The sequence below is a fragment of the Manacus vitellinus genome, unplaced genomic scaffold (assembly GCF_001715985.3).
Source record: "Manacus vitellinus isolate BGI_N305 unplaced genomic scaffold, ASM171598v3 scaffold_5_pilon, whole genome shotgun sequence".
NCBI lineage: Eukaryota > Metazoa > Chordata > Aves > Passeriformes > Pipridae > Manacus > Manacus vitellinus.
In genome coordinates, this window is record NW_021940682.1 from 7,257,199 (window position 1) to 7,284,009 (window position 26,811).

General features: G+C 36.7%; 1 protein-coding gene across 1 annotated transcript in view; it reads right to left on the bottom strand.

Annotated features, from left to right (window-relative positions):
- IPO8 (importin 8) overlaps window positions 1-26,811 on the bottom strand; it is a 48,565-nt gene that overhangs the window by 17,612 nt on the left and 4,142 nt on the right. The window contains exons 2-20 of the mRNA XM_029963479.1: window positions 22,773-22,854; window positions 20,507-20,663; window positions 18,185-18,343; window positions 17,067-17,223; window positions 15,922-16,011; window positions 15,040-15,134; window positions 14,391-14,475; window positions 11,760-11,894; window positions 10,806-10,905; window positions 9,061-9,137; window positions 7,701-7,817; window positions 5,347-5,436; window positions 4,511-4,676; window positions 3,774-3,934; window positions 3,202-3,327; window positions 2,489-2,555; window positions 1,671-1,796; window positions 1,081-1,178; window positions 6-101 (exon numbers count right to left, since the gene is read on the bottom strand). Coding sequence (XP_029819339.1) covers window positions 6-101; window positions 1,081-1,178; window positions 1,671-1,796; window positions 2,489-2,555; window positions 3,202-3,327; window positions 3,774-3,934; window positions 4,511-4,676; window positions 5,347-5,436; window positions 7,701-7,817; window positions 9,061-9,137; window positions 10,806-10,905; window positions 11,760-11,894; window positions 14,391-14,475; window positions 15,040-15,134; window positions 15,922-16,011; window positions 17,067-17,223; window positions 18,185-18,343; window positions 20,507-20,643 — 2,082 coding nt within the window. The 5' untranslated portion in view covers window positions 20,644-20,663; window positions 22,773-22,854. The remainder of the gene's footprint in view (window positions 1-5; window positions 102-1,080; window positions 1,179-1,670; window positions 1,797-2,488; window positions 2,556-3,201; window positions 3,328-3,773; window positions 3,935-4,510; window positions 4,677-5,346; window positions 5,437-7,700; window positions 7,818-9,060; window positions 9,138-10,805; window positions 10,906-11,759; window positions 11,895-14,390; window positions 14,476-15,039; window positions 15,135-15,921; window positions 16,012-17,066; window positions 17,224-18,184; window positions 18,344-20,506; window positions 20,664-22,772; window positions 22,855-26,811) is intronic.

The following is a 26,811-nucleotide window of genomic DNA, read 5'->3' on the forward strand; positions in this document are numbered from 1 at the left end:
ATCACCTGGTCAATACCCCGTCCTTTGCATTGAAGAACAATTACTTCCAGGAGTTTGGCTGCATGGCACTCTGCATCTTCTCCTGCGTCTCCTGTTAGTACCTAAAAATCAGAATGACAATTTACCAGTATTAATCACCAACAACACTGACAGCAACTCCTCCTGCACCTGCATACATCAAAAAAATCTCTACACAGCATATACATATCTATTCATGCACAGGACATAAGCAAGGATAAGTGGCTAAAGGTGAACTTTAAAAAGTCGAAGAAATTGCTGCAGCTCTTTAAGAATGTTATATTATTTCTATGTCCTCACTTTCTCTTTTTAAAAAATATATGTTACTTATAAGAATCACTGATGTTTCCCACATTGTTTCCATTTTTTCACTTCAATTCTAACAGTCACTGGCAGATCAACAGCCTGGCGAAGTGAAGTCCTATTTCTAGGCTAGTTTCTGACTAAAAACAAGATGTATGCAATCCTTCTGTGTACAGGCACACACGTGTGAAACTGAGTGCTTTGTCTCAGTGCATCTCAACAGCATGGTCAGTGTCAATCAAAACATGACAAAGCAGCAGAATTCTCAAACATACTCAAATTCTCTAAGCTTCTTAAAAATCAGCAGGTAGCTAGATGCCTAACACTCTATAATGCCCCAGATCAGAGAAGGACTGCAGCATGATCTCATACCTTATTATACATGAGAGACTCGGTATAAAGGAGAAACATGATAAGTGTAGGAAAAACTTCAAGTGAGTTCACACCTTAGCTGACAACTAGGGAGTCCAATTGCAAGACACACAACCCAAGGAAATCAGGTTTCATTAATTCCTCTACTTACCAAAATAGCTGTTCATAGAAGAGAGTCAAGATGAACAGCAACTTTCTCCCACACAGATTTGTGCATGTAATTTTTTAAAAGCATGCCACTTTAAAAGTGTGAAGGTGCTCAGCTCAGAACTGAGCTGAGACCAAAATTCCCTTAGTTCTGAAGTGCCTGGCCACCACCTGGCATGTTCAGGTCACTGTTTGTTAAGTACTAGTGATAAGCACAACAGTAAGATTTAGAAGCCTTACCTTTTTACACATAGTATAAATGATTTCTAAATGTTTTGGGTTAGACAGTAAAGTATCAGTGTCAATGGTCACATAATTATGCAAGAGAGGCATCATATCTGCAGAACAAGGAGAGCAAAAGAGAAAAAAGTTAAAGGAATCCTTGCAAGTGCTAACCAGTGAGGGTGTAGTCCTACAACAGAATTCACTGGCTTATATTCTTGGATACCACTGGAAATTCAAACTCTGAAAAAGCCTTTTCTAGAATTCTTCACAAAGTGCACCACGCAGGGTGCATTGTCAGAAGAGGAACTAGGACAGGACTACATTTTAATTAATTAATTTGCAGTTTCGCATTAACTTTGGATATTTCAGTTTTCTTTGAGTTCAGGATCTCCTACGATAACTGATCACACTGACAGATTTGAACATGCTTCTCCTACTTAAATATGCTCCTGTTAAACTCCCACACTCAACAGACGGTCAGGGCATGACTCAAATACATGATCATTTTAAACCAAGACACTAAATGGAAGCGACCCTTATTAAGGTGGGGTTTGGAGATGAATTCTCAAACAGTGGAAACATCAGTAGAACAGAAGGGATTGTACCTGCAAAGTATTCAAAGCAATCCTGTTGGAAAACCTCATACAGAACACCTAAAAGCTGCCACATCTGAGGTGAAATCATCTGGCATGTTAAGCTGAAGGCCAAGGAGAGAATTTCTTCATAAAACTCTGTAAAAGAGAATCAATTTGAAGCAGAGTGCTTTAAAAAATAAATTTAACTTGCAAATACCTTGAAATCTGAAACCAAGTCCTGAGTCATATAATGACTAGAATACAGCAATTAGAAACTAAATCATACACAGAAAAATAGTACAAGTCGGAAAAGACTCTTTCAGATAGGCCTCATGTTGGCTACAGTTACAGCAATATGCATAGTTTTCCACTATCAATACACACCAAAAAAATATATCACCAGCACATCAAAGACAATGCTTTTAACCAATTACTGAAAAATATTTTATTTTCTCAGCCTTTGTTTTTTCTTATAGGCCTTATTACAAAACTGTGTAACTCTTTAGTGCAGGGTACTGATAAAGCAGTAATTTAATTGCAGGTCATGTCCATAACAGACCAATGTAATTGTAGACATAGTCCTTTAAGATAACTAGCTAGAACTATAATCAGAACTGCATCTTCTGCTTTTGAGTTTGACCTCCAAAACACGACAAACAAGCTGACTAATGTACAAGAGGAGATCAGGAGAAACAAATTATAACTGAAAATTATTGCCTTTTTTATTCTTTAAAGAAGTACACACACAGATGAAATTCTGTTCTGGAAGGTAGCAATAATTAATCTACATGTTTTTACATAAAAAAAAATTCTTCATGGTTTTCCTAAAAATTATCTCTAACACATACCTATAACATGTTTCTGCAAAACAAGGCCAATGATCTGTAAACAAATGCTCTCAAGCTGTTGAGTGATCTGAAATAAAAACATAAAGCAGTTAATTAAAAAAAATTAGAAATACAGCAATTTAATAAATGTATTTGACTAATTCAGTTGGAGAAGTTCTTACAAAAGGCTTTTATAATTTTTTAAATGCTGCATCAAAAATCACAATTATTATCAAGTAAGATCTCACTGCTGCAGAAAGAATCTCTTTTTTCGTGAATATGTGAAATGTAAACTTACACTGCACCACAACTGGGACACCAATTCCTAGGAATACTATCCAAGAAATCACCTACAAATACGGGTCACCATTGTAAAAAACCAGTCTTAGGCAAAACATTTCTCCCTAAACTCTATTTTAACAGTCTGTAATACAACTAGCCACTGTGAGGAAAATTAACTCTACCCCAGCCAAAATCAGCACATTCCAAAGGAGTGTTTACCCAAAAAAGTGCTAAGAATGTTACCCTCAGGATATAGATTCCCCTTGAAGTTGAGAGCTAAACAATGAAGAAATCACAAAAGTAAACTGGGTTTTAAATTCAAATTTGTCACAGATTGATTCCTGTTACAGTAAATGCACGTTCATGTCAAGTGATGCAACATACATGGAAATGTTTGTTGCCATGACCAAAAGGCATGTGGAATAGGAGAAAAGTATGAAAGAAAATCTCACCTCCTTGTGATCTTCCACAACTGTCAGGATTGTGTCAATTGTGTGCAAGATGCCCATGGCCATAACTGTTTTGTCCTCTACTTCCTCATATTCCTCACTCTGAAGTACTTTACCAAATATTTCAGCCTGTGAACAAAACCAACCAGCTTGACATTCAAGAGCAAACTCACATTTCTAATTTGTCATGCAAAGCCAAGACAGCAAATGCAACAGCACCAATGCCTTATCTCTAAGAGATGTCAGTACTGAAAAATATGCTCCTTACTTCTGAAAGGGGAACATAGAAAATTAAAATCTCTTTTTTTTTAGAAGTCTGACTATGTTAAGTCTTTCAAAATGTTAAATGGTTAGAGCTTGGCTCATTAAAAACAGTGACAAAATTCAGTATCTTTGAAAAACCTATGGGTTTTAAAGATGCTTCCCAGAGTAAAGAAAACCATAAATACTGTGAATACTATAGGTGGACTCTTATAAAGATTACTTTAAACAGTGTGCACTTCAAAGTTCATTAAATGTTTCCCAAACTAGGCACGTGCTTCTGACTGGACTGTTGTTGGACTATTGTCTCTTACCAGGTGTTGAGTCATGTCAACAGCGATTGTAGCCACCTCCTGACTGTACTCACAGATCATCTTCTGGATTACATTGGTAAGATCATCATTCTCCGTCTCTCTAATGATGTGCAAGAGCTCCTGCATAACTGGCCTCACATAAGGCTTCACATATTCCTTGGCTAAAACAACCAATTGAAACCAGGTGAAATCAACTATCCATATACAAAAATACACCGTATCTCAAAACTACCAGGTAACTGACTACTCTTGAACAAGATAATTAAAATTCAAATTAAAAAAATTAATTTGAATAAAGAAATAAAAAAAGCCAAAAAACATATCCAAGGTACTTTTACAGTTCTTAACTAGTAGACAAAGTAAATAAATTGTACAATAACGAAATGTCATCTACAGCTAAAATCCAGTTTTGAGGGAATACTTGCCCTCATACATAGGCAGCATTCATTCTTAAACATACACACAAAGACAGGTGATATTTACTTCGTTAAAAGAAACATGCTGATTCTAACTTCTTTTGTGCATAGACTTGCTGTAAAAACTAGAATTTAGAATTCTGTGATGTGCACAGTAACCAATCAGCAAGTGAAGCTGTCTAAACATGATGAAATGTTCTTAAATATATGCCTTTAGATGGTAGAAATGTTTAGATAAATCTGCACCAACCTCCACATCTCTACAAAAAAAGAAAAAATCAATAAATCAGTGTATACAGCTGATAAATCACTGTCACATACCTTGTTCTTGGTTGCTTATTAAGGTCTGAAGGGCTATGGCTGCTTCTACTTTGACAGGCATTTCCTTATCTTCAATCAGGCTCTTCTTTGTCAACTCTACTGCATTCCTCAAGTTTAACTCATTGTGAAATTTCAAAGCACTGAATGAATGAAGTACCCAACAGGACTGCAAGACAAAAAGAAAAGCGAGTTAGGGACTATTGCAATATTTAAGCATTTTTTTAAGTGATTCAAAATCAACACTATCTATCTCTCTGTTTCCATGTATTGCTTTTTTACTCCCTTAATTACAGGGTATTCATACATCAAATGTAACAGTTTTTGCTGTTACTGTAACTCAAGTAGTTCTTTGTCATCCTTTCCCAAATTCCAATAAATTCAGCATGCACATAATTTGCGTTCATAGTTTTGGTCCTTCTAGGGGAAAAATCAGAAAGAATTCAAGAAAATTAACTGTTTATGGCTGGTATCAGCACCTGAGGATTTTCTTCAAGCTACACTACGTTATCTACTCTGTGGAAATTCAACCTATTTTTCACAGGCATTCAACAACTTTAGTTACTAAGATCTGCTAATGAAAAATGGCCACAATCACTGCTCAATTTCTCAAGTTCGATTTAAGAAGTAAACAACAATATATCACAGACTTTCCATCAATTGATTTAACTGAAAAATCATTTTTTAAATCAAAATGATGAAAAAATACTGTAAGACAGTTTTATTTTAAATTTTACTATGTCTTTGCTTTATTTCTTTCATTAACATTCAGAATGAAATCAAACTGCAAAGGAAGGAATCACGGAAAATACCAAAATTGATGTAAGAGGTGAACTTACTCTAGCTCTGAGGTACCCCAGGTTAGACATGAATAAGGGAAATACATGATTCTGTAACATCAGCTCCATCTGGTCCTTGAAAACGCTCTTCTGTTGGTATAAGCAAAAATTAATTTTGGAGACCATTCCTTTTACATACTTCATCCTAGCCAGTAATTCATTTCAACTATCAACCATGGGAAATAAAATGACTTGTCTATATAATAAAGGTATTCTCTCTCAGAGATCTGAATCTCATACCTTGAACAGGACAAACTCATAAGCATAGCAAGTTCAAAGCCATATAAATAAAAGAACTGTACATATATAATATTCAACTCTACATTATTCATTACAATACTGTAAACAGGAATTTTCATTTTATTTAAGGCAATTGATTCTAGCTGATTTTTCTTTAAAATTATTCAAGATAAATAACCTAGTACTTCCATTCTTCCTACAAAGGAGTGTATACATACCTGAAGATAAATATAAACTTAATATGAAACAGATCTGAGTTTTCAAATGACCTACGGTTACTATAAGCATCAAAACTAATTATTTTGCACATTACAACAACAAAAAAATAACATCTTTTTTCATGTTTATTAATGGGCAAAGATAATTCCTTTGTGACAAAAATCTCCTTAGTTAGAGAAGGATATTTGATGAGTTATCCTTCATTATTTCAACCTTGGAAAATCCCAAGATATTCACAGGGAGCTAGAACTACCAGCATGGAGATTTGGGACTTTCCTTATAGCCCTGGAATACTAGAAAAGATAAATGTTGGGGTGTTACCACCTAAAGGAATGATTCACTGACTAAGACAGGAGGTGGGTGAAATGGGACATTCAATACAACACGTATCTTAGGGAATCAGACTTTATTTTACCAGTGTATACATCATTTTTTCCCATACTGATTCCCCAAACCATCACAGAGGTGGATGAAGAACTGAGCAGAGAAAAATCAGAGAGAAGGGGAAAGAATTCTCCCTTGTGCACACAGGTCAGAAGTTTGTGTGCATTCAAGTGAAGTTGTGTGGAGAGCCAGGTGGCCAAGGCAGGGTCATTGTGTCTACAAGCTCCTTACAACCTGTATCTCAGTCAACTCAACAGCCAGAAAACATTTATGAATCCAATATTTTATGCAGAAACAGCTGACGGAATTTTTCAATGTGCCAAATTCCAAATACAAGAAATTCAGATCTGAACGGAGTCTGCAGTGTTTGGAGATTATTAAACTTTTATAAAGTATATTATAGCCTCATGTTCCAAGACTGAAAATTTCAAATAGGAGTAGAATACTGGAATAACCTTTTTTCCCTCAGGAAAGAGACAAATAGATTTAGAAACCCTCAGTCAATATGAAAGTCTCCTCATAACACAAACAATATCTTCCTCTTTCACTATTATGCTCCAGTGTGAGGGAGGGCATCTACAACCCAACATAATCTACAAAAATTCTTTAAAAGTTACTGATGTTTCAGGAATTAAGATCAGATCATAGACTGGTACATTGGTAAAAAAACAGACAGTGAATGTTGGTAAGATGTTGCTTGTGATATGAAGACACATCCTGCACAGAGAGACAACTCACATAAAATACAATAAACTACTTCTAAAAAGAAGTCTCCATTCTCATGCTAAAAGTGATAAACTTTTGGCAGTTCTTTTGACATGGAACAAGGGTTTACTTTGGACTCCACCATCTACAAAAACATAAGGGAAACTGTAATCCATGTTAATTAGAGAGCAACAGTGTGGATTAAATTTGTATTCAGATTCCAGAAAAACACTCAAAATTCTGAAGGTGACTATAAAAAAAAAAAATGGAGGAAGGCTCTGTGTTCTTCACAGTTATTTTCAGAACTCCTAACTGGCTGATGAAACAAGACTTAGAGTCACACACTGCAGAGTAAGAAAGTTGGAAAGCTAGACAAAACACTCCTGCAACATGTGAAGTAAACCTTTTTCTGGAACCAGAAGACGCCCACAACAGCGCAGGCTGTTGGGGAATTGGATAAAGAATCACAGGCAATGTTACTGATGGAATGCATGTTTGCTTTTTTAACACTTCCATTTTACTACTAAAGCAGAAGAGGACCAAGAGACTGTTCTATAGCAAATAGAGCTTTGGAAAAACTTGAGAACAAAAATCTGTGTACAAAATGGGAATATAAAACCCAGGAAAGAATGTTAATATTTTTAAATAAACAAACCCTAATATTCTGATTGCACAGTGAAATCTCTCTACAGATTTTATAAATATGGCTAAGGGCTAGTCATACTTTAAAAACTAAGACTCTTCTATTTTAAAATCACTATTGATAGTAAGAATTGTCAACCTTGTTCACTTCTTTACCCACCTACCTTCAGTAAAATATCTGCTAGGGATCCTATAACATGCAAAGCTCCATCTTTTTTCCTTGGATCAATGTTTGGCTCTGTCAGAATCTGGTAGCAATATGCCATCATTTTTGGTAACACCTATGCAGAACAGAAAACACATAACCTCTTTTTGTCAAATTATTTCAATAGCATTTTTTAAGTTAAAAAATTCACATGACATTCTTAATAAATTTTATCTTGGCCAAAGCAACTGTGAGGTACTGTGTGTAGCATCTTTCCACAGTTAAAATTTAGAAGGCTTCTTTTTCATCTTTTTAGTCAAACTCGTCAAAATTAATCTCCTTGAAATTTCACATTACTACTAGTAAATAAGGTATTTTTGTTATTGTCCTGAGGTAAATCAAAAAAGGCGATGAAAAAGCAAGAGGCTCAAACTGTACCTAACCCATTCTTTTTCCTTTAACTTCTTTTCTGGCTTGTCGCACACATATATATTAAATAAATATATTCAAGAAGAGCAGATTAAAACCTCAAAACTTATTTTGATCTACTGATTTTGGCAGTGGCTTCTGAAGTTGACTAGACTTACAAAGGTTTCTTGGCAAAACCAACCGTTGAATATACTTTCCACGCCCATTATGTCCTTTTCCCAGATTACGAAATTTTGATGGTCTCAATGCCAATCATGAAAACGAGAAGGAAGGTCAGTGGGCAAGAACTGTTTTGATAGCAAAGAAGTAAAAGGTCATATTCTACTTGACATAAGACTATGTTCTTCTTTGAAAACCCATATGGAAATGGAGCTCTCTGTTTACTGGATGTTAAAACAGTACCCAGAAAAACACTTGCCAATACAGCAAACTGGCATGTGCCTTCCAGGACTTGCCTGGGTACTTTTGCACAGATAGATCACTGTAAATATAGAAAGTTCTACAGAACAGTTATGTCCTCATTAAAAAGTAAATGCATGAAATGGGTTTCACTCTTGCTAATTTCATTGCTGTCAACAGGATTTTAAATAGCATCAGTGAAAATTAATAAGGATCATGTTCACTTTTTCCCCTGCTACAGTTTGTGATGCTCAGAACAGCCATGACAGAAGCTGTCTGTAAACTTGGGAAAAAATCTATTCCAGTACATCTATTTCAACTCAGTTTGTATCTGGTAGATTAATTTTAAAGCTGCAAGAGGAATCCATTTATTTAAATATATACACACATATTTTAATTCTCCCAAAATTAATAGCATTCAGCCAGGAAACATTTGATTACGTATTATCAAGTAGATTTTTCAAGACTAACTTCTTGTAGCATCTTCAAATTTAAGGGAAAAATAACATTATAAGGAAAATCCAAATAAATGAAAGTATCCAGTTTCATACCTCTTTTCTCTTCTTTGCAGCAGTATAAAGGAGATTCTGTGCTGCTGTTGTAGTGGATGCATAATCCTCAAATACATCTAAAAAATTGGAGGGGAAAAAGCATAACAAAAAAATTTTCTTTTCTGAGTAATGAATTTTTTATAGACCATCTTGTTTTTGAGATATTACAAATTCAGGTGAATATATAACCTCAAAACTATTGACATGGTTGCTTTCACTTCACAGTTAGAGTCAGACCCAAGCTTATGTCACATAGCTTATAAAAGCATTTACTTATTGCCTTCCAAATCTACTGCCACTCATCATTCCCTTTATTAAGAATATGTTATTTATTCATTAACTCTTCTGAGACCATGTATATAAGGGATGAAAAATCCTGTCTCTTTTTTTAATTACAGCCCTTATAGAAAAAGCAACAGTACATTCCAGTACCATCTGTATACCATATGTACACATTTTTGGCTTGATTTTATTAAAACCTCATGGGAAACCTTTTGTATGTAAAACTACTTGGATCTGGGGTAGTTTTATATCTGCTGAAAGTTGAAGCTTTTTAGCTTCATTCATTACAAGTAAACCTCCTTTAATCATACTGAAAATACAATTTATATCTTGGAAAAGATATCTGTGCTGCAAACATACTCTAATCCAAATATCCCTACACAAATTAAACTAAAAGATCTAAAAATGTAATCTTAAAATGTGACTAAAATTACACAATAACTTTTCCTGAAAACTTGAAGATAAAACATCATTAAGAAAAGCTACCAGACTACTGGAATTCTTGTTTCAAGCCAAAAAGTGCCTCACTAACTTTCCATTTAATGTACTTTGATACTTGGGGGTTTTTTTGCCTTCCACGATACAATTTAAATCTGCATTTAACTTCCTCAGCTATGTATAAAAATAAGATTCACTCTTTGCACAGAAAGAACTGAATTCACACACCAAAAATCAGTGATGTATTTGTACCACCGTGATCAATGTTATATTGTAATTAATTTGTTGCATAACAACTCTCCAAGCTTTTTTAATTATTCTATGAATATTTAAACTGTTTCCACATATGCTAATCCCAAATCAACTAATTAAAAATTCCCAATGCTACATATATATCTCTATGGTGCCTGGTTTGCAGGAGTTTTCCAGCTAGAATTGCTGTATTTTTAAAATACCCTTCTCTTTTTCAATGACATGACTCTTTTAATAGAAGTAATTATTCATAATATGGCTCTGTGTGATATTCCCAAGATTTTGCACCGAGTCTTTTGAAAGAACACATATATCTAATTATCTTACAATCCACTAATAAAAATTGGCAAAAAAATGCTGAAGGCATTGACAATTTTCAACAGACAAAGAGCAAGTCAGGCCTCTTCTGGTCAAAGTGAGAGCTGCAAGGACTTGCAGACAGCTGGCACATCTGCAATCCAGGACTCTGAAACTGGCATTAACAAGTGAGCAAGCCAGTCTATTTGAGCTGCTCCAAGCACATGTGAAGAAGAAACAAATGTTGAGAGAATCATTTAAAGCTACCAGCCAAATGGTCCAAACTCGCTTGATCTGCCATCTGCTTTTAACTACACACTGGTGAGATTTTGGTTTTGTTTTCTTCTTCCTATTGTTCAGGACACTGGTGGTGAAGACAGAGCCATTACAGCAGGCATGTGGATGGTTGGAACTATAGTTACAACTATGAGGAAAGGAAAAAATACCTAAAGAAAATGCTAAAAATGCTAAATTACCAAATTTCATGCGGATATATTCATATGGATCCTCTTGCCAGAGCTCTTCATCCTCATCTTTGTAGCACATTAGAGAGAATATCACCTCTTCTGTTATACTCTAATTTTAGAAAAGTCAAATACACATAAGTACACACAAAATCAAACTCCAGTACAGCTTCCCTCCACCATGCACTACTTTATTACCTACTTTTTTGAAAAGCAATATTCCTTTAAGCAGTGCTCTTCTATTTTGTCTAACAGAAACAAACTTACAGTATTATAGGTAATTTCCTTTTGCAACAGTCCCAGACAGCAGCAGTAATTACATAATCTATCTTTACAATAATACAGTACCACACACAAAATAATACTTCAGGACATAGTCTATAAACAGCAGAACATTGCATTCTGCAGAAGGATCTTACCAATGCAATACTTAGCGTGAGAAGAGATTTCAGAATTCTTTCTCTTAACAGTCACGGAATTAATGAGCTACAACAGGGGAGCTTATGATATGAAAAAATAAGAGCAGGAAATCACTTTACATTTGTTCTTAGTTCACTTATGAAACACATCCTTAAAACAGACTTCAGCTCCTTTGGGTCAATGTTTTCTTTGTGCACTATCTTTGCACTATGATCAAATGTGAATTTCCCAAATCTATAGACAATTAGCAACTAATAAAAGGCAGAACATTATGACTGTCTAGTAGACTTCAAAAATAAAAATAAAGAACTTATGGAACAGAATCTTTGATTGAGTTAACAGTACCTGCAATAAAAGGTAGTTGTAATATTGGAAAAAAAAAAAGCATTTCTACATGAATGTTTGGTTTTTTTCCAAATCAGTTGCCGAATGATTCAGAAAACCTTGTATAAAACTGCAAAACTGGGGGTAGGGGAGTTGGTTTTGGTTTTTTTTTTAATAATCCCTCTGACATGCAGTGTTTATGACTGGTTTTTATGCACTGACCTGTATGTGTGGCTTCATTTGCTTCCATGTTACAGAGTGAATAACCCCTTGGTTCAGATAATTTAACGTTTGCTGAAGAACACGTGGTGCAACATAGTCTTTTTGCCTGTACTGGTCTAAGATTCTTAATAGAACCTAAAGAAATGACAAATTGATATTTTAAATTAAGACTGAAAATTCTGTCTCATGCATAGATATCCAGTGCATCTCTTCAGTGAATATACATGAACAGATAAATTAGTTTTATAGCAGAGGTTCTGGAGTTAGAAATCACTATTATGCCTTTGACCCAAAAGTCATAAATGATTTGAATATCAAGGTTCTAATCCTGCAAACATTTATGTACATGTCCACCTTTACTACTAGCCCTACCATGTGATCAATTGTGATTATAAACAAAAGATATATTTTAATATTCAGAGGCTCAGTTTACAGAGGCCTCAGCAAAATCTGGAATAGATAAGGAAAAGGCACAGTGACATTTTCAAACTGGTGGCTTATATATCTGCTAAGTGGTGTCTGTGTTCATATTTAAGGACAGACTCCTAAAGAAGACAAATTACTTTGGAAGAACAGTGATAAGAATAGAAATACTGAATTAGGAAAGAAAAATAGGTTCATCTAAATCTGTGAATCAGAAAAGATGCAAAACTCTTAACTTCAGTTACCTATACAACCAGACAGAATCAACTAGCATGCTATTACAAACTCTGTCACATAAAGCTTCCTTAATATAAAAGTCTGCTCTACTAAGAAGACCCCATGGTTCAAAGCCACTAATCTGCATTAATGGCAGATGAATTATTAGTAGGTGTAAAGAACTGGCATGTAAAGGAACAACAATAAAAATCAAGGGCAATGCATAACAAAATATTGAGTCACTTAGTTCCAGCAGAACAATTCTGCTTCATAATTCTTTAGAACATTTTAATAAATTTTATTTTGCATACAGTTCCTCATTAGGAATACTAAGTCTGACCTTAAGTCTTTGATATGACACTCTTCTTGGACAAGAATTGTCTATATCTTATACAGACTCGAGTAAAGTGTCAGCACTTAACAACCGATGAATAAGTAACGAAGGCTTAGTAATGTAATATTCACAACAGAATTCTTACTAACTCTGCAAGGAAATGTGACAAATCACCATTTAAGAACCAGAAACTGAAGAAATGTGCAGATCATCCAGTCCACTTATCTTGAAAGCTAAACTGTCCCTTCGGCAAGACAGCTTAATACCTTTACAAACTTTAGGTATTTCAAATTATAACTGCCCATAGGAGTCCACTTGTCCGCTCAGGAGTGACACTGCAGGGAATTTAGAATAGATATCAGGCTCTTTCCCTTTTCATTAAATTCACGGCCTTACCACAACCATTCCTCTTCTTAGTTCTTACTAATGGATAAACTATTCTGATGTCAAACTGGATGGAGAAAAGCAATTTTGTTTTGCAGACAACCCTGGTGTTTTGAAATCTAGTTTAAATTTGACTTCAAGTGACAACAACAGCCTGGCACCCTGCATCAAAGACACCACAAATTTAAACTGTAAGAAGCCTGCAGATATCATGTCAAGGATATTTCATCTGGCAGCATGCTAAGGAGCCACATATTCTGGAAATATGAATTATCCAAACACTTGTCACTTGAAAAAGTGCATTCCTGGGTGTTTTTCGAGGTTTACAGACCAAAGAAAATCCCTAGCAGGAGAGTGTTCTGCATGCTCTTGGCTTCTTAGGGGTGTGTTTTGAATATCTAACGCATAAGCCTGGACAGTCAAGAGCTTTAGTGAGCCAAAGGCATGGGAACTACTGCTCCCAGTCATCCAGCATATGGCAGGCTGAATGACAAACAGAAGCTGGGCCAAAAACATCTGAGCTTGGGAGCCAGCACTCTTAGGCTTTCAAGAACCCAGTATCTGTAGCCATTCTACCACAAACAGGGAAATGCTGGAAGCCTGTGCTCCCAGGGTCTCCCAGCTCACAGTTGAGCTGGCAGAGAAACACAGAAAACTCTGCAAGGAACTGCCTCTCTTCTATGCAACTTCATCAGAACTTAAGTGTCTCCACACACCATGTTACTCACAAATAATTAGCGCTCCCCAACAAAAATAATTTCCTTGGAAACTGTGAATTTATGGTATATTTTCATATAATATGCTTTCCAGGTATAAAATAACTTTCATTGCTGTTCTCCAGAAATCTTCTAATCTGCTTGTATCTTCCTGAAATAAAACAGTATCACTGGATTACCAAGCCTAAGTAGTTTGCAGCAAAAGCACTTAGTAAAAACTGGCCTAAAAATACACCGTTCTATGAAGTGAGACCTCTGCATCAAGTTCTTCTCTCAGCTATATCAAGAATGTTTATTCATGATGATAACAGCATCTCATCAGCACTCACCTTTTCTGAGAATTTTCCTGCAGAGGTTTTAAAATTGCTGAAAATTTGTGTTATTATACCTCAGTTGTATGGCACCAAGTTCTAAAGAACTTCTCAGTCTCTAAAAGGAAAACCTGCCTGACTCTCTTCAGTTTTGTTTAATGAATGAACTTTGAGACAAGTGCACTGTTAAAAAGTAACACATTTCTTTAGCCAAAATGATGCAATTCATAAAATGAACTGTGCTTACCTGTTGTATGCCCACAGCGTAGGTTTTTAAAAAGAAGTCTGAGAATTCAAAGTACTCTTTAGTTACATTTCCAGGACTTCCATACCTTTAGGAAGAAAAGGACACAGATATTTACATTGTGAGAAGTCCCTTGTGTCAGGAAAACACAGTACTTTCTAAACCACAGAGGACCCTGCATCAGCAAAGGAAACCTTTCCCACAGGTTCCTTCCAAGTCATCATTTCTCTACAATGCCCCACTTTCCTTTTCTTTCCTTAAATTATCATAAGGTACAATATTACAGTCAAGTAACTATCACTGACCTTTTGTCACAAGTTTTGTAACTTACATGTTTATGGATTTCTTTTCAAATCTTCCCCTGCCTATATATTTGAAAATATAAACACTTGTAGCTGGATATGGTAAAATAGATTGATTGATCGATTTACTTTTCCTGTGAGGCGAGTTTCTTGCCATCTTAGAGAGTCAAATCATTTCACTCAGAGCTCAGAACAGTGGCTGTGCCAGTGCAAGGCAAAGGACAGCAGCAGGAAAACCTCTTCAGTGACCATGTGCTGTTAAATTGATTAAACTGTGTTGTCTAATTGCACTGCAAGTAAGGGTACAGGTTTGTAACCCAAAGGTTTTAATAGGTTTGTTAGTTTGTTACCGTTCAAAGAGACGAGCTACAATGTGCAATGCCCACTTCTTGCACTTCCACCACACCAGCTCCGGTCTATCATCTTCATCAATTTGCAAAGTCTCCTACAAATAAATACACTTGTTTTAAATTAGCAATGTGATTTATTGAGATCAACTATGCTTTAAACATTCCTTGATGAGTAAACTAATGTAAAGGCACAGTATCGACTAAAGCTTTGGTTCTGTTAACAATTATGTAACATTCAGGACCTCTCAATTACCTTAATTAGCCAATATAACGTATATGTGCTACACCTGCACAATGCCTGTGCTTTAATTTTCAAAATAATGCATATTTAAAAGATGAAAACTCTCAGATATGCTTGAATAATACATGCACTCTGGTTTAAAAATCAAGCATGATACTAACTCCGAATATATACACACTCTAACCACATACTAATGCAAAAGCTGTTACAAGAAAGTTAAGGTTGTAAAATAATTTTCTAGAAAACTTAGGAAATGCCAGCTAATGCTGTAAACACACAAACAAGAATTTAGTTACTAATTTTATCTCGTTCTTTGGGAAATATGAATCATGGATGAAATAAAATGAAGAACAGAGACAAATTACGGGTTTGTGATGAGCTTTTGATTTTTGTTTGAGAGAAACTTGGAAAGTTGCAAAATACTCCAGATTTAAGTTTTCATTGTGTCTCTATCTCAGACAATGAAATTCTGAGAGCTTACATGACCTTGCTTGCAATTCTGTCAGAAATACGACTTATTCTAAGGACAAGAATCTCAAAAAAGTATCTTAAAGAAAGAACACTTAGAAAATACTCACACTGATTGCTCCTCAAATGGCAACACAACAAGTATCAGAGGTCTTTATAAAGCTAACACTTACCAGAGGTACATTTCTATCAATGATAGTCCGGAAGATCTCCATCCACTGAGTCATAGTCTGGTTATTCACCAACTGGAGTGGCAGTGCATACTGAAATAAGAAAAAAACCCCACAGGTATGAAATACTATTTTTCCCTGTAAAAGGTAGCTCTTTCTACAGTAGTTACATTCTGAGGAAGATGAGGTTTTAAGTAAAATTAAAACTAATTAGGTTAGCTATCAATAATACTTTAATTGCATCCTTCTTGGTACAATTTAGAGAGGAATTTCTGAGCAGACATGATTTAAGGAAAGTTCCTTGATCTGAGAACTTGCCAATCCTTTTCGCTCCTTTCTCTTCTTCACAACAGCCCAGCTACCTTTTAGGGACCAAGCAGTGTCTCTATTATGGGGTTTGGGCAAACCAATAGCATTTTAGTAAACCCAATGTGCTCCTTATTACTACCTCGCTACTATCTAATAAATCTTTACTTCTCTACAATACCCAAGCAAGTGACAATATTCAGGCAAGTTATTGAGAAGAAAACAGGATACTGGTATATTTTTAAACCTCCCCCCCTATAATAACAAATTATTTTAACTTTTTAACCCCCAGTAAGAATTTTCCAGCTGCTCCTTATGTAGGATATGGTTTTGTTTCTGATTCCCTAAAAGTACTCCCTCACCAAGCTCATCACTGTAAAAGCCAAAGTCATCTCTCCAAATTGCATGTCCTTCAATAAATATTATCCATCTGATCTTCAGAACATAATGAGAAATGCCACCTACTGAAGTGCAGTATTTGACAATTACACCACAATATCCATTACTGACACTTTCAGAGGCCAATCACACAGTGTAGATACCTATACAGTTCATATCAGGTTATGTGCAATTTTATAAAAATAGGACATTTCTCCAGTAAGATTACAGATAGGATGTGCAGAATTACCTACACTCATTAAAATTTAATCTGGGAGATCATGTGACCAGTTTTTAAGTAGAAAAATCTATAAATATTGTATTTCTATAACAGCTGTTTATTGTACATGACTTTGCCCATCTAAATGGCTATTCTTATTCAATCCCACCTCTGAGTGTACTGAAAGGGGTCACTGTGCCCAGCAAAGTAAAAGTTTTGCTTTTTCCTTTACACAGATGCCAACCTGAACAAGAGCATAGAAGATTTTTAAGATCTGTTTCTGAAGCAGTACAGAGTAATGGGAGTTATCAGGCAGAAGCTGGATCATCTGCTGCTGAATCCGAGGCAAAAAAATTTGCATTGCTGCTATAAGAGGATCTCGTTCCTCTGCTTTTTTGTATCTGTAAAGGAAACAAAAATGTTGGTCCAGGATCTACACACTGGAGATTCTAATGCCTATTCCCCACCAGCAATTTAATTTCTGTCCCCTAAAAAAAAAAAAGAACATCCACCTGTCCCTCCTTCACTCTCCCCTTCTCTAGCCCCAATCTCAACAATTTGTGCAAATTCACTATAAATACCTATAAACAGAGAAGTGAAAACCAACAAATGTTACCTTATCCAAATGCAGCTAATGAGAGGAAGACCTACTGTTCTTTATTACTGAATTGTCACCTCACAGGAGCAGGGACTTGAATTTCTCTGACGTTCATACCAATGCCAAGCCCAAGTTGGGTGCTGAACAAATAGGAGTGAACAGCCATAGGAAGGGAAAGACAATTCCTTGGTTTGGAAAAGATTGTCTTTCTCTATTTACATTCCTTTTGTGTGGCTTATACACATTTCTAACAATAGGCAATTACAAAAGAAGTGAGTGAGAAAGCTCACTATGCTGTTCCTAATTCACACTTTGTGGATTTAGACTATCAGGAGGATGGTACAGGTAACAATATGCAAGAGACACACGTACAATTGTACATATGATAATGACAACACTCTATTCATGACATAAAAGCAGAAAACAATTTGCATTCATATATCCAACATCTGGGGACTCTTCAAACAAAAGAAGTTATAAACATATGGAGTTTTTCCACACATAGATTAAAGGCACGTGGCCTCAAGAAAAAAATGTCAGTAAATTAATACAGATTATTGCTGGCATCTCTGCTTTCAACTCACTGATGATAGAAAGATGATGAATATTTTTCATTTATTTGCAGGAAAGGAAGCATAATTATTAATTCCCATTTTCTATCTGAATTCTTTGAAGAACTGCCAGTGCTCTCAATAAAGTCATTTTCAGTAATCAACTGAGACTAAAAGCACCAATTCCTCACCTACTGATGGACATCAACTTACTCATAAGTCTTCACCAGTTGATACAGGCACAGGAGGCTCCCAAGCCAACTCCCACTGTTTGGAGACTGCAGGTAGTAGCCTATCTTGTCCACCACAGCTGTCCAGTGGCCAGGAAAGTCATGTTTAATGATAGCACGGAGGCACATGGTCAGCTGGGCTCTACGGTAGGAGGGAAAATTAAATATATTATAAGCGAGTAAGATCATGGTAGAGTGTTTACAATTAAAGGATAGACCCCAAACCATGGATTATTGGCCACAATACACATATTATGTCGTAAGCATCATACATATTTTGACAGCAGTGAAAGAGCTCTGGGAAGCGGCAGAAGAAAAACGAGAATAAAATCTTAAGGGATTTAATTTTGAGGAAGAAACTAATTTCAGAACATTCTAGGTACTTTCCCCCCTCCCTCCTCCCTTTCCACACGTATCAGGTAATATTTTAAAAGAATGAATTGCTCATGAAACCAGCTAGCTTTGTACTTTAAAAATGAATGTTTATACTTGCTTCTGAGGCTGAAAGCAACCACAAAAACACAAATTTGTATGTTTGCATTAAACAGTAATGGTCTGTGTTATGATCCAAGCCACAGGTTCCTCAAGAAATTACGATCTTCCTGGGATATTCTAGAACAGCACTTTCTCAACCTTCAAAGCATATGGCAGAGCCAGTTAGGTAAAAAACATCTTACCATTCCTCTCCTTCCACACACTTTTAGATACCACTCATGATGGTGAGGCCAAGCAGGATTGTTAATTGATTGAAGTGAGGTGTGACTAAAAAAGCTGAGCAGCACTGAACTAGAAGCTGTAAAGAAATACTCTTGGCTCTGCTAATGAATTAAAAAATATTTTCTATTATCAGCTCCATTTAGTTTTCCTTGGGTATCCTCCTGCAGTCCATTACATCAGGAGCCACTATTACAGAGTAGGTGAATATGGGGCCCTACACCTACTGATCCTTTTAGCTCTGTACAAACTTACCTTCCCCCTCAAGCCTTTGGAGTTTGTGCTTGTTGCCAATTTGGTTCCTCCTCCCCCCTTATTCTTACAAGCAAACCATGAAAAATATCAGTATTAAAATATCAGACTAGTTCCAGTAGAGTTCCTTTGACTTTTTTAACCACTGACAAATCTTCAAGTTTTTCCAATATTTAAAAACCCTGTACTTTATTCCTGGTGATTGTCCCAGGGTTTTCAACCGTTCTTTTAGATGCAGGCTGTCATTGTAACATCAGGGCATTTTAAATATCAAGTTAGGAAACGATGCCTGAGCCAGCTTACGAAGGAGTCTTCAAACTTCCATTATTTTGTGTTCCTTTGGATAAACTTAGCCTTGGTATTTATGACAGGATGGCAGGGGAAACTACATGCCTTTAACTCATTATTACAGAAACAGCAAGCACTTCCTTACCTTGTAGTGCAACCTTGGCAAGGAGCTCTATCTCTTAGTGGAGATACTACTCTGTGTCAGAGCACGTTAGAAAAACTGAGCTGGAAATGATGATTTAGTTCATTTCCTCGTCTCTGCACAGGCCCATTTATACCCTAAGCATTCCTGGCAGGTGTTTGTCTAATCTACTCATAAAGACCTCCAGTGACAGTAATGCTACTGCAGTCTAATTCATTCTGGTGTATCATTATTTTTTGAAGCCTTATCTCCAATTTCAATCTGTAGTCAATCATTCCTCTTCTCAATATAATTACTGAAAAATAAAGACATCTTCAGGCACTAGCTGGTAGATTTAGGAGGAGAGTAAAGGAAGATTTTCTTCTGTTTTTCAAAGATGAACATCTATACACTACAGCCTAATCCCATCCTTTCAGCCTCACTTTAATTAGAGGGATGAACAACCACAGATTGTAGTATGTTTTGTGATTCTTAACTATTCTTCCAGCAAACAGCAATTCTTCATTCTTTTAACATCTTAAAACCAAGAACACTAATACATATTAAAATACTGGGAAGACATAAAAATTGCTGAAGTAATTAAGAAAAGGGCTATCAGAAAACAGGAAACAGTACTTCCCCTGAATGGTTAATTCTGTATTGCAGACAGCCCTGTACACAATCTGCCCTCAATGAGCCAAACAGGCAGGCTGTCACTACAGCAAGTGTTACAAGACACTTTGAACAAACACCATAAGAGGATAAATCACATCACAAGGCTCTCAGCCAGGTTACCACATTTCTGAAAAAAAATTGCACATAAATAAGTTTAAATTAATCATTACTGCTTTTGCAAAACAAGTACTCGAAACACTGAGATTCTCACATTAACATCCAGACTGAGAAATATCTCTATGCAATGAAAGGTACCTCACTAAGTCAGGAGAACGAATTATTCCTTCTACAATGTTATCACGAATCTGCTGACGATCATTTTCATGGATGTTGAATGGAAACACTGCTTCTCCAGGAGGTGGCTCACGGTCTGGCCAGTACTGTGTCACCATGTTCTTCAGGTAAATGGCAGCTAAGAATAGACATCAGGGAAACAGTAATTTAATTCTAACGCACTTTTACATTACTCAGTGTTCAAGACGTAGTACAGCTGAAAGCAGAACAAAGAGTTCAAAAGACAACTGAAAACCAGCACTCGAGTTCTTAACAATTATAGGCACTAAGCACAGCTGAGTCAGAAAAACTCTTTTCATGATTTCACACAAGATCAGGCTCAACTGCCTGTTCCAAAACAGAACAGGATGATATTTCTGTCAGCTTCTGTCAAGGTACATTCTTCATTACAACAGTCTTCCATATGGACATAATACTCCATCGTTCTAAACAAGCAAACAAAAATCTGCTTATCTGTATTTTCACTCATCCCTGAAACAACCCCTGAAGCTCAGTAAGTGAAGTTTTGGAAGGCTCACGTAAACAAATCGCTGCACACACAGATGGGACGCTCTGTTTGGGGAAATGCCCAGTACCAAACTGGCACATGGCCTACCTTCTATTCAGACAGAAACGTTCGTTGTGAATTCCCTAAGCTTTATCTCACTATTAGGATTTCCCATAATCCCTTAGAATTGTTCCCTTCTGTCTCACATGGAAAAACATGAAAAATAAAGTTAATCTTCAACAGAAAACAAAGCAGCATTTATGCATCGGTACTAAAATGCCTGTAGGCATTCTTTAGGAAACATAGGAAATATGGTGTGAGGCACTAAAGAAATGTACTTAATAAACTCTTATCCCTGTACACTATTTTGGTTGATTACTAGCTAGGGTTTTAAAGTGTAAGTAAGACATCCTTGAGTACAATAATTTTTCTTGGTGATGACAAATTACAAAGTATGAAAACATGTAGTTTGTAAAATATTTTATAGGAGTAAGAGGAAAAACAGCTCTTTGTCTATGACGTGCCAAAATATTCAGACAAGAAACAGGTCCAGAAAGACCAGCCCAAGACTTTAATTTACTTTGTCCATACAAGTTTTTGGTTTTTAAAAAATTCCCAAGGAAATCTGTTGACCTCCCAATGTAATTTAAATGTGCTTTTTTATTCTATAGCCCTGCTCTGCAAAAACAACAACAACAACAATAAAATTACATTCTACATACTTGGGTTTTTTCCTAAATGATACTGAAGTGAGAGATTAATTTATAAAAATGACCTTATGGAGTTTAGATTAAGCACCAAACTTTAGTAAAGAATGGTTTAACAACGCCATTCAAAGTTGGATTATCTTTGAAAAAACAAACGCCAGCATGACAAACAGCATATGTCAGCACACCCCAACACACCCAGGGGATTAATAGGATCTGTACCAAAAAAAACCCAACAGGGCTTCTATGGGAAATGCTGTTCCATAGGACAAAAACAAAGCTGTGAATAAAACAGTATTAATAATTTATTGAAAGAGCTGAATTTTCTCTGTATCTGTCAAAAATATTGTGTAGGAGTAGTTAAAATTGATTATGAGAATTTAAAATCTGATTTTACATAAATGTTAACTACAGTTAACTGTATCACCATATTTGAACTCACACACAACTGGGCAAGCCTTCTAGACATGCTCAGAGTATAAATGTGTCTTTTATCAGTGATGGGACCTTCCTTCATATCTACTTTTGTAAGCAGACACCACAGATACCACCTAAGCCTATGTGTCTACCCAGGATCTAGGAAACTAAGGGCTTTTTTCCATTTTTCAGAAACTTTTGTTTTTCCAGGAAAGGAGATTCAAACAGAGAGACATGTATTCAGACAAGATATACTTTTTTATTTTTAAATTCACACTTGTCTTGGCATCCTTACTTGTTCACCACCAGGGGAAAGAACAGCTGAGGCTCTCTCAGTGCTCAGTTTTGAATAGAAATCATTCTCTTTTCATATCAGTATCACAGCAATCCAGTAGGGATCACTACAAACACAGGGAAGCCAAAGTTGGACTCTACCCTATACTCACAGTTTTATCTGACCCTCACGTAGGAAAGAAAAAGCAAAGACAGGTCCTTTTCATTTCCTCATTCAGAACAAACCTGAACTGACTTACATTGCAACAGCTCAATACTCCATTGAAATTACTAACAGACTGACTTTCTACTGAAAGAAAATGAAACAAGGAATTTATCTCACCTGCTTGACGCACTGGAAATTCAACTTGGTCAGATACTATAATTTGCAGCAGACTTGGAGCAAAATTGATGATCTTATAGGACTGAAATACATACAAAACAAGCAAGTCACTACGTTTAAAGAAGGCTGTGTTAGCAAATGCTGAATAAGAAATACAAACTAAGGGTTTTGCAGTGCTTTTCCACTCTCCTCATGAAGTATGAAAGGTTTTAGCACTTGGATTTACCCACATCTGCAATAGTCCAAATAATTACTTGTAAAAGCCGAGCATGCAACAGCACATAGGTGGAATAAGTAATGTGACAAGTTTCTCAATTAGAGATTAGTGATAATGAATATTTAAATAATGCTGAGAATACATAATGAGAAGCACTAAAGATCTCTCTGAATCATTTAACTTAGCTGTGCAAGTCAAATGGATATCGATGTGCTTCATCAATACATGCCATCTATTTGCAAAACAGTTTGTGGTAGAACACCAATAGTGAAGACATTAAAAAAAACATTTAGAATTGTTTTCAAGGATAAACAGCATTTGCATTAGCCATACACAACTATCTTTTTAAGGAACTAGATGTATAGTGCATCTAAATAAAAACTGGGGAGATAGTGGAATAAACATTTTCAATTAAAATCAAGTGTAGACAGATAACATTTCAAAACCCACAGCCTTCCTGGGAACTTTTCAAACACTACATCAGCCATGCAGCTGAAGAATTTCAAAGAGAAAACAATGCTCACTGAACTTCTGAGCAAAGCAGGCCAGATTTAAAAGATGTGACACTCTGATAGCATTATACTGCTGCCATTCACCAGGGCTCCTCCAGCGAGGAATCACTGACTCAGCAGGGTGCAGTTACTACTAAGCCTTGGCAACATCAGTAGGTTCCAGCAGGTCAGATCTTTCATCCCTTGGATCCATGTGATTTATGTTCAAAGAGAGATGTTTCTTGGGGCTAGATGGCAGCAGCTTTCTGTACTTCACCTTTTATAGTGTCTCCTTCCCACTAGATTATGCCTGGCAATACTGTGGTTGTTTCCAGAGCTGTGCTTTAAAGCACAAGTATTCAAGTGTACTACATCCTCCCATAAAATCTGCCTCACTTGAAGCTGTGAAATAAGAAGTAGATTCTGCTCTCATGTACCCAGTTCCTTGATCTAACATTTCCATAATGAGGTAAAATTGCATTCCTTTCATGATGCCTGAGTGTACCAGCTGCATCGCGACACTATCATTCGATAATTTTACCAAATCACTTAACTTTCTGGCCCTCATTTTATCCATTATAATGACAGTGTAATTCTAACCTACTCTGCACTCACAGACTCATTTGATGTTTATAGAGTAATCTGACATCTAAGATAAAAGCAGTAGTGGAAAATCAAAAGCATACTCTCCTGCAATTCCCTTCTCTATAAACTTTAATTATCCATAAGAAATGCTCCAGATGAAGTAAAGCTGTAACAGACAGCACAGGAACTCCATTTATCTACAGACATGCTGAACTGGTTGAAGCATACTGGATTCCAAAGATCACCTTCTAATTGAGCATCCTGGAGTGCAAAGTTTGCCCTTCAGAACGCGTGGGCAGAATCTGGACAGAATCTGTGCAACATTCTGATAAGGCTGCAGCATCATCCTCCAGCACTCAACACCCAACCCCCAGGGAGATAAGGAAAGCATGAGAAATCCCAGCAGCACAGAAAACCAAAAAATATGCATGAACTCTTAACAGTCCTTTCTGTTCTCAACAGTGCCAATATGCTGTTCTCAGATCCAATCTACACACAGCTTTCACTACTATAAACACACCAATTAGAAATGCAACTTTTTGTGGGCTTGTTTTGTTGTTGTTGGTTTCCTGCTGTAATTCCACCAGTACCACATTTAGGGCGGACACAGTGATAAACACTATTATCTCCCTTTCTCTGTCCAAACAGTTTTTACTGAGTCCACACTAAAGTCAGCACCACTCCAGGGAGCTTTATTGGTACCACTTGCGCTGGTGTACAAATGCTGTCCCTGAAGTTTTGCCAGGATATACACAAATGCAGTTACTTGGCCTGTGTGCCAGATCCTCTCAGCAAGCGCCAGGAGTGACAAAAGACATGTTACGCAGAAGGTACGCACATGTCCCAGAGGGGGTCCCATCCCTACCGGCACACGGATACGCAGGGTTCCTTTACACTTCACATACTGCCACCCCTAAGGAGATCACAGGGCCCACCAAATCCTCCTATTCCACACTGTTATCATGGTCATAATTCAGATTTTTACACGGTTCCGTTTACTGCTTGTTCTTAGAAACACAAATGCTGTAGAGATCAACAGAGATCGTGAGCCCGTTTTAGAAACAAGACACCCTATTCTGTTGTATTTGTGAAGCTCAAATTCCATCCTGCTCACTTGTGCAGCAACAAACCCGGTCAGGAAAACCACATGGTGCTTGCAGTTTTTAGAACAGAGGACTTTTTAAAAAGCTGCATGCAGCAACATTTTTCCTATACCAGCACATTCTCATTTGTTTAGTTGCTATGCTAATTGTGATCTTGGGACTATCCCTTCCCTGCCTTGCTCCGGACACCAGCGAGTAAAGCTGTACAGATCCCACGAGGGCAACTGTCAGGTGTGCACTGTGGAAATGGAAAGAGACAAGGAAGAGACCTTGCAGCTGGGTGAGTTCAGCCAGACAGTTCTTTGTATCACTGCAGCTGCACCTTAACAAAAGGAGAGGAGGAACGTCATCAGTTCCACAGAAGGAACGGAAAACTGTCTGCTGATTTTGAAGAGCCATGCCCAGGAGCCGCAGGGAGGCACCAGATGGCTGAAAAAGACCTTCAGCACAACTCCAGTTAACACAGTACGCTGCTTTGTGCAGTTTGTGAATAATTACATTGCCTTGAATCCACATGGTTGTGATTTGGTAAAACTTTCTGTGAAGGTGTTGATCCATGGGGGCATGTATTTATTTTGAAGGAGAAAGTGGAAGTTTTTGAAAAATAAACTTTCACTGAGTACTTATAAAGAGTAATTATTTTAAAGCTGTGTAGAACACATCCTGACTGTTCTTGTAAGAATCACAGCTCAGAGCATTTACGATAAAAAAATAATGTCATTTAATTTCCATTGGGATTAAGAAGATGGGAAACAGCACCGTGCAAGGCTAGCAGCTAAACTGAGAGAGGCATATAGCATTGGGAAGATACAACTGGGTAAATTTACAGCAAGGGAGAAGAGATGCTCATGTCCCCATGCACGTTGTTCCACCTGTGTCCACTGTCTCAAGACCTGTGCACTGCAGCTGTACAGCTTTCTGGACTCTGGTCCTCCTTTGGCCTAACATATACTTTGGCCTGCCACAGTATCACAGATCCAGTCCTCAAAAGATCACACATTATACACTACTAAACTCATCTCAGGAAGAGTTATTCTCGTGTCTCAGTTGCTGTCACATTTAAAGCCCACAGCAAGTAACTCCTCCAGAATCGCATTTGTCAGTGACCTTCCCACTGCACTGACAGCAACCACAGTGCCTGAGTGCAGGATGGCACTGAAGGGTGCCTCTTCCCCTGCAGAACAACAGGATACTCTAGGACAATGGATATGGGACACCTGGAAGCTTTTCCTCAGGTTCTGCAAGTGAAGCCAAGATCATTCTTCTCAACCAGTAGTAAACATCACTTTCTCCGTACCTCTGAATCCAATTATGGCACATAAAAGTTGCTGAAAAAACAAGGCACTACATCCTTGTTTGCAAAGACAAATGCAGAAGAAATTTGTATCTTGAATTCATAAGCAATTAACTGTTTACAGAGATTATTTTAAGGCTTAAATACATTTGATCCAAATGCTCAACTACCTGGTTTACCAAGTTTTATTTTCTGTTTGCTGTGTACTGAAAATGTGTTACTTAGAAATTCCATCAGTATTTGTCACACTTGGGAATATTTCTGCAGTTGTTAATAGTATTTTTCTCTCCCGTTTTTTTTTACATGTCAGTCACAGACAGTTGTTGAAACAAACTAGAGCTTCAAAAGA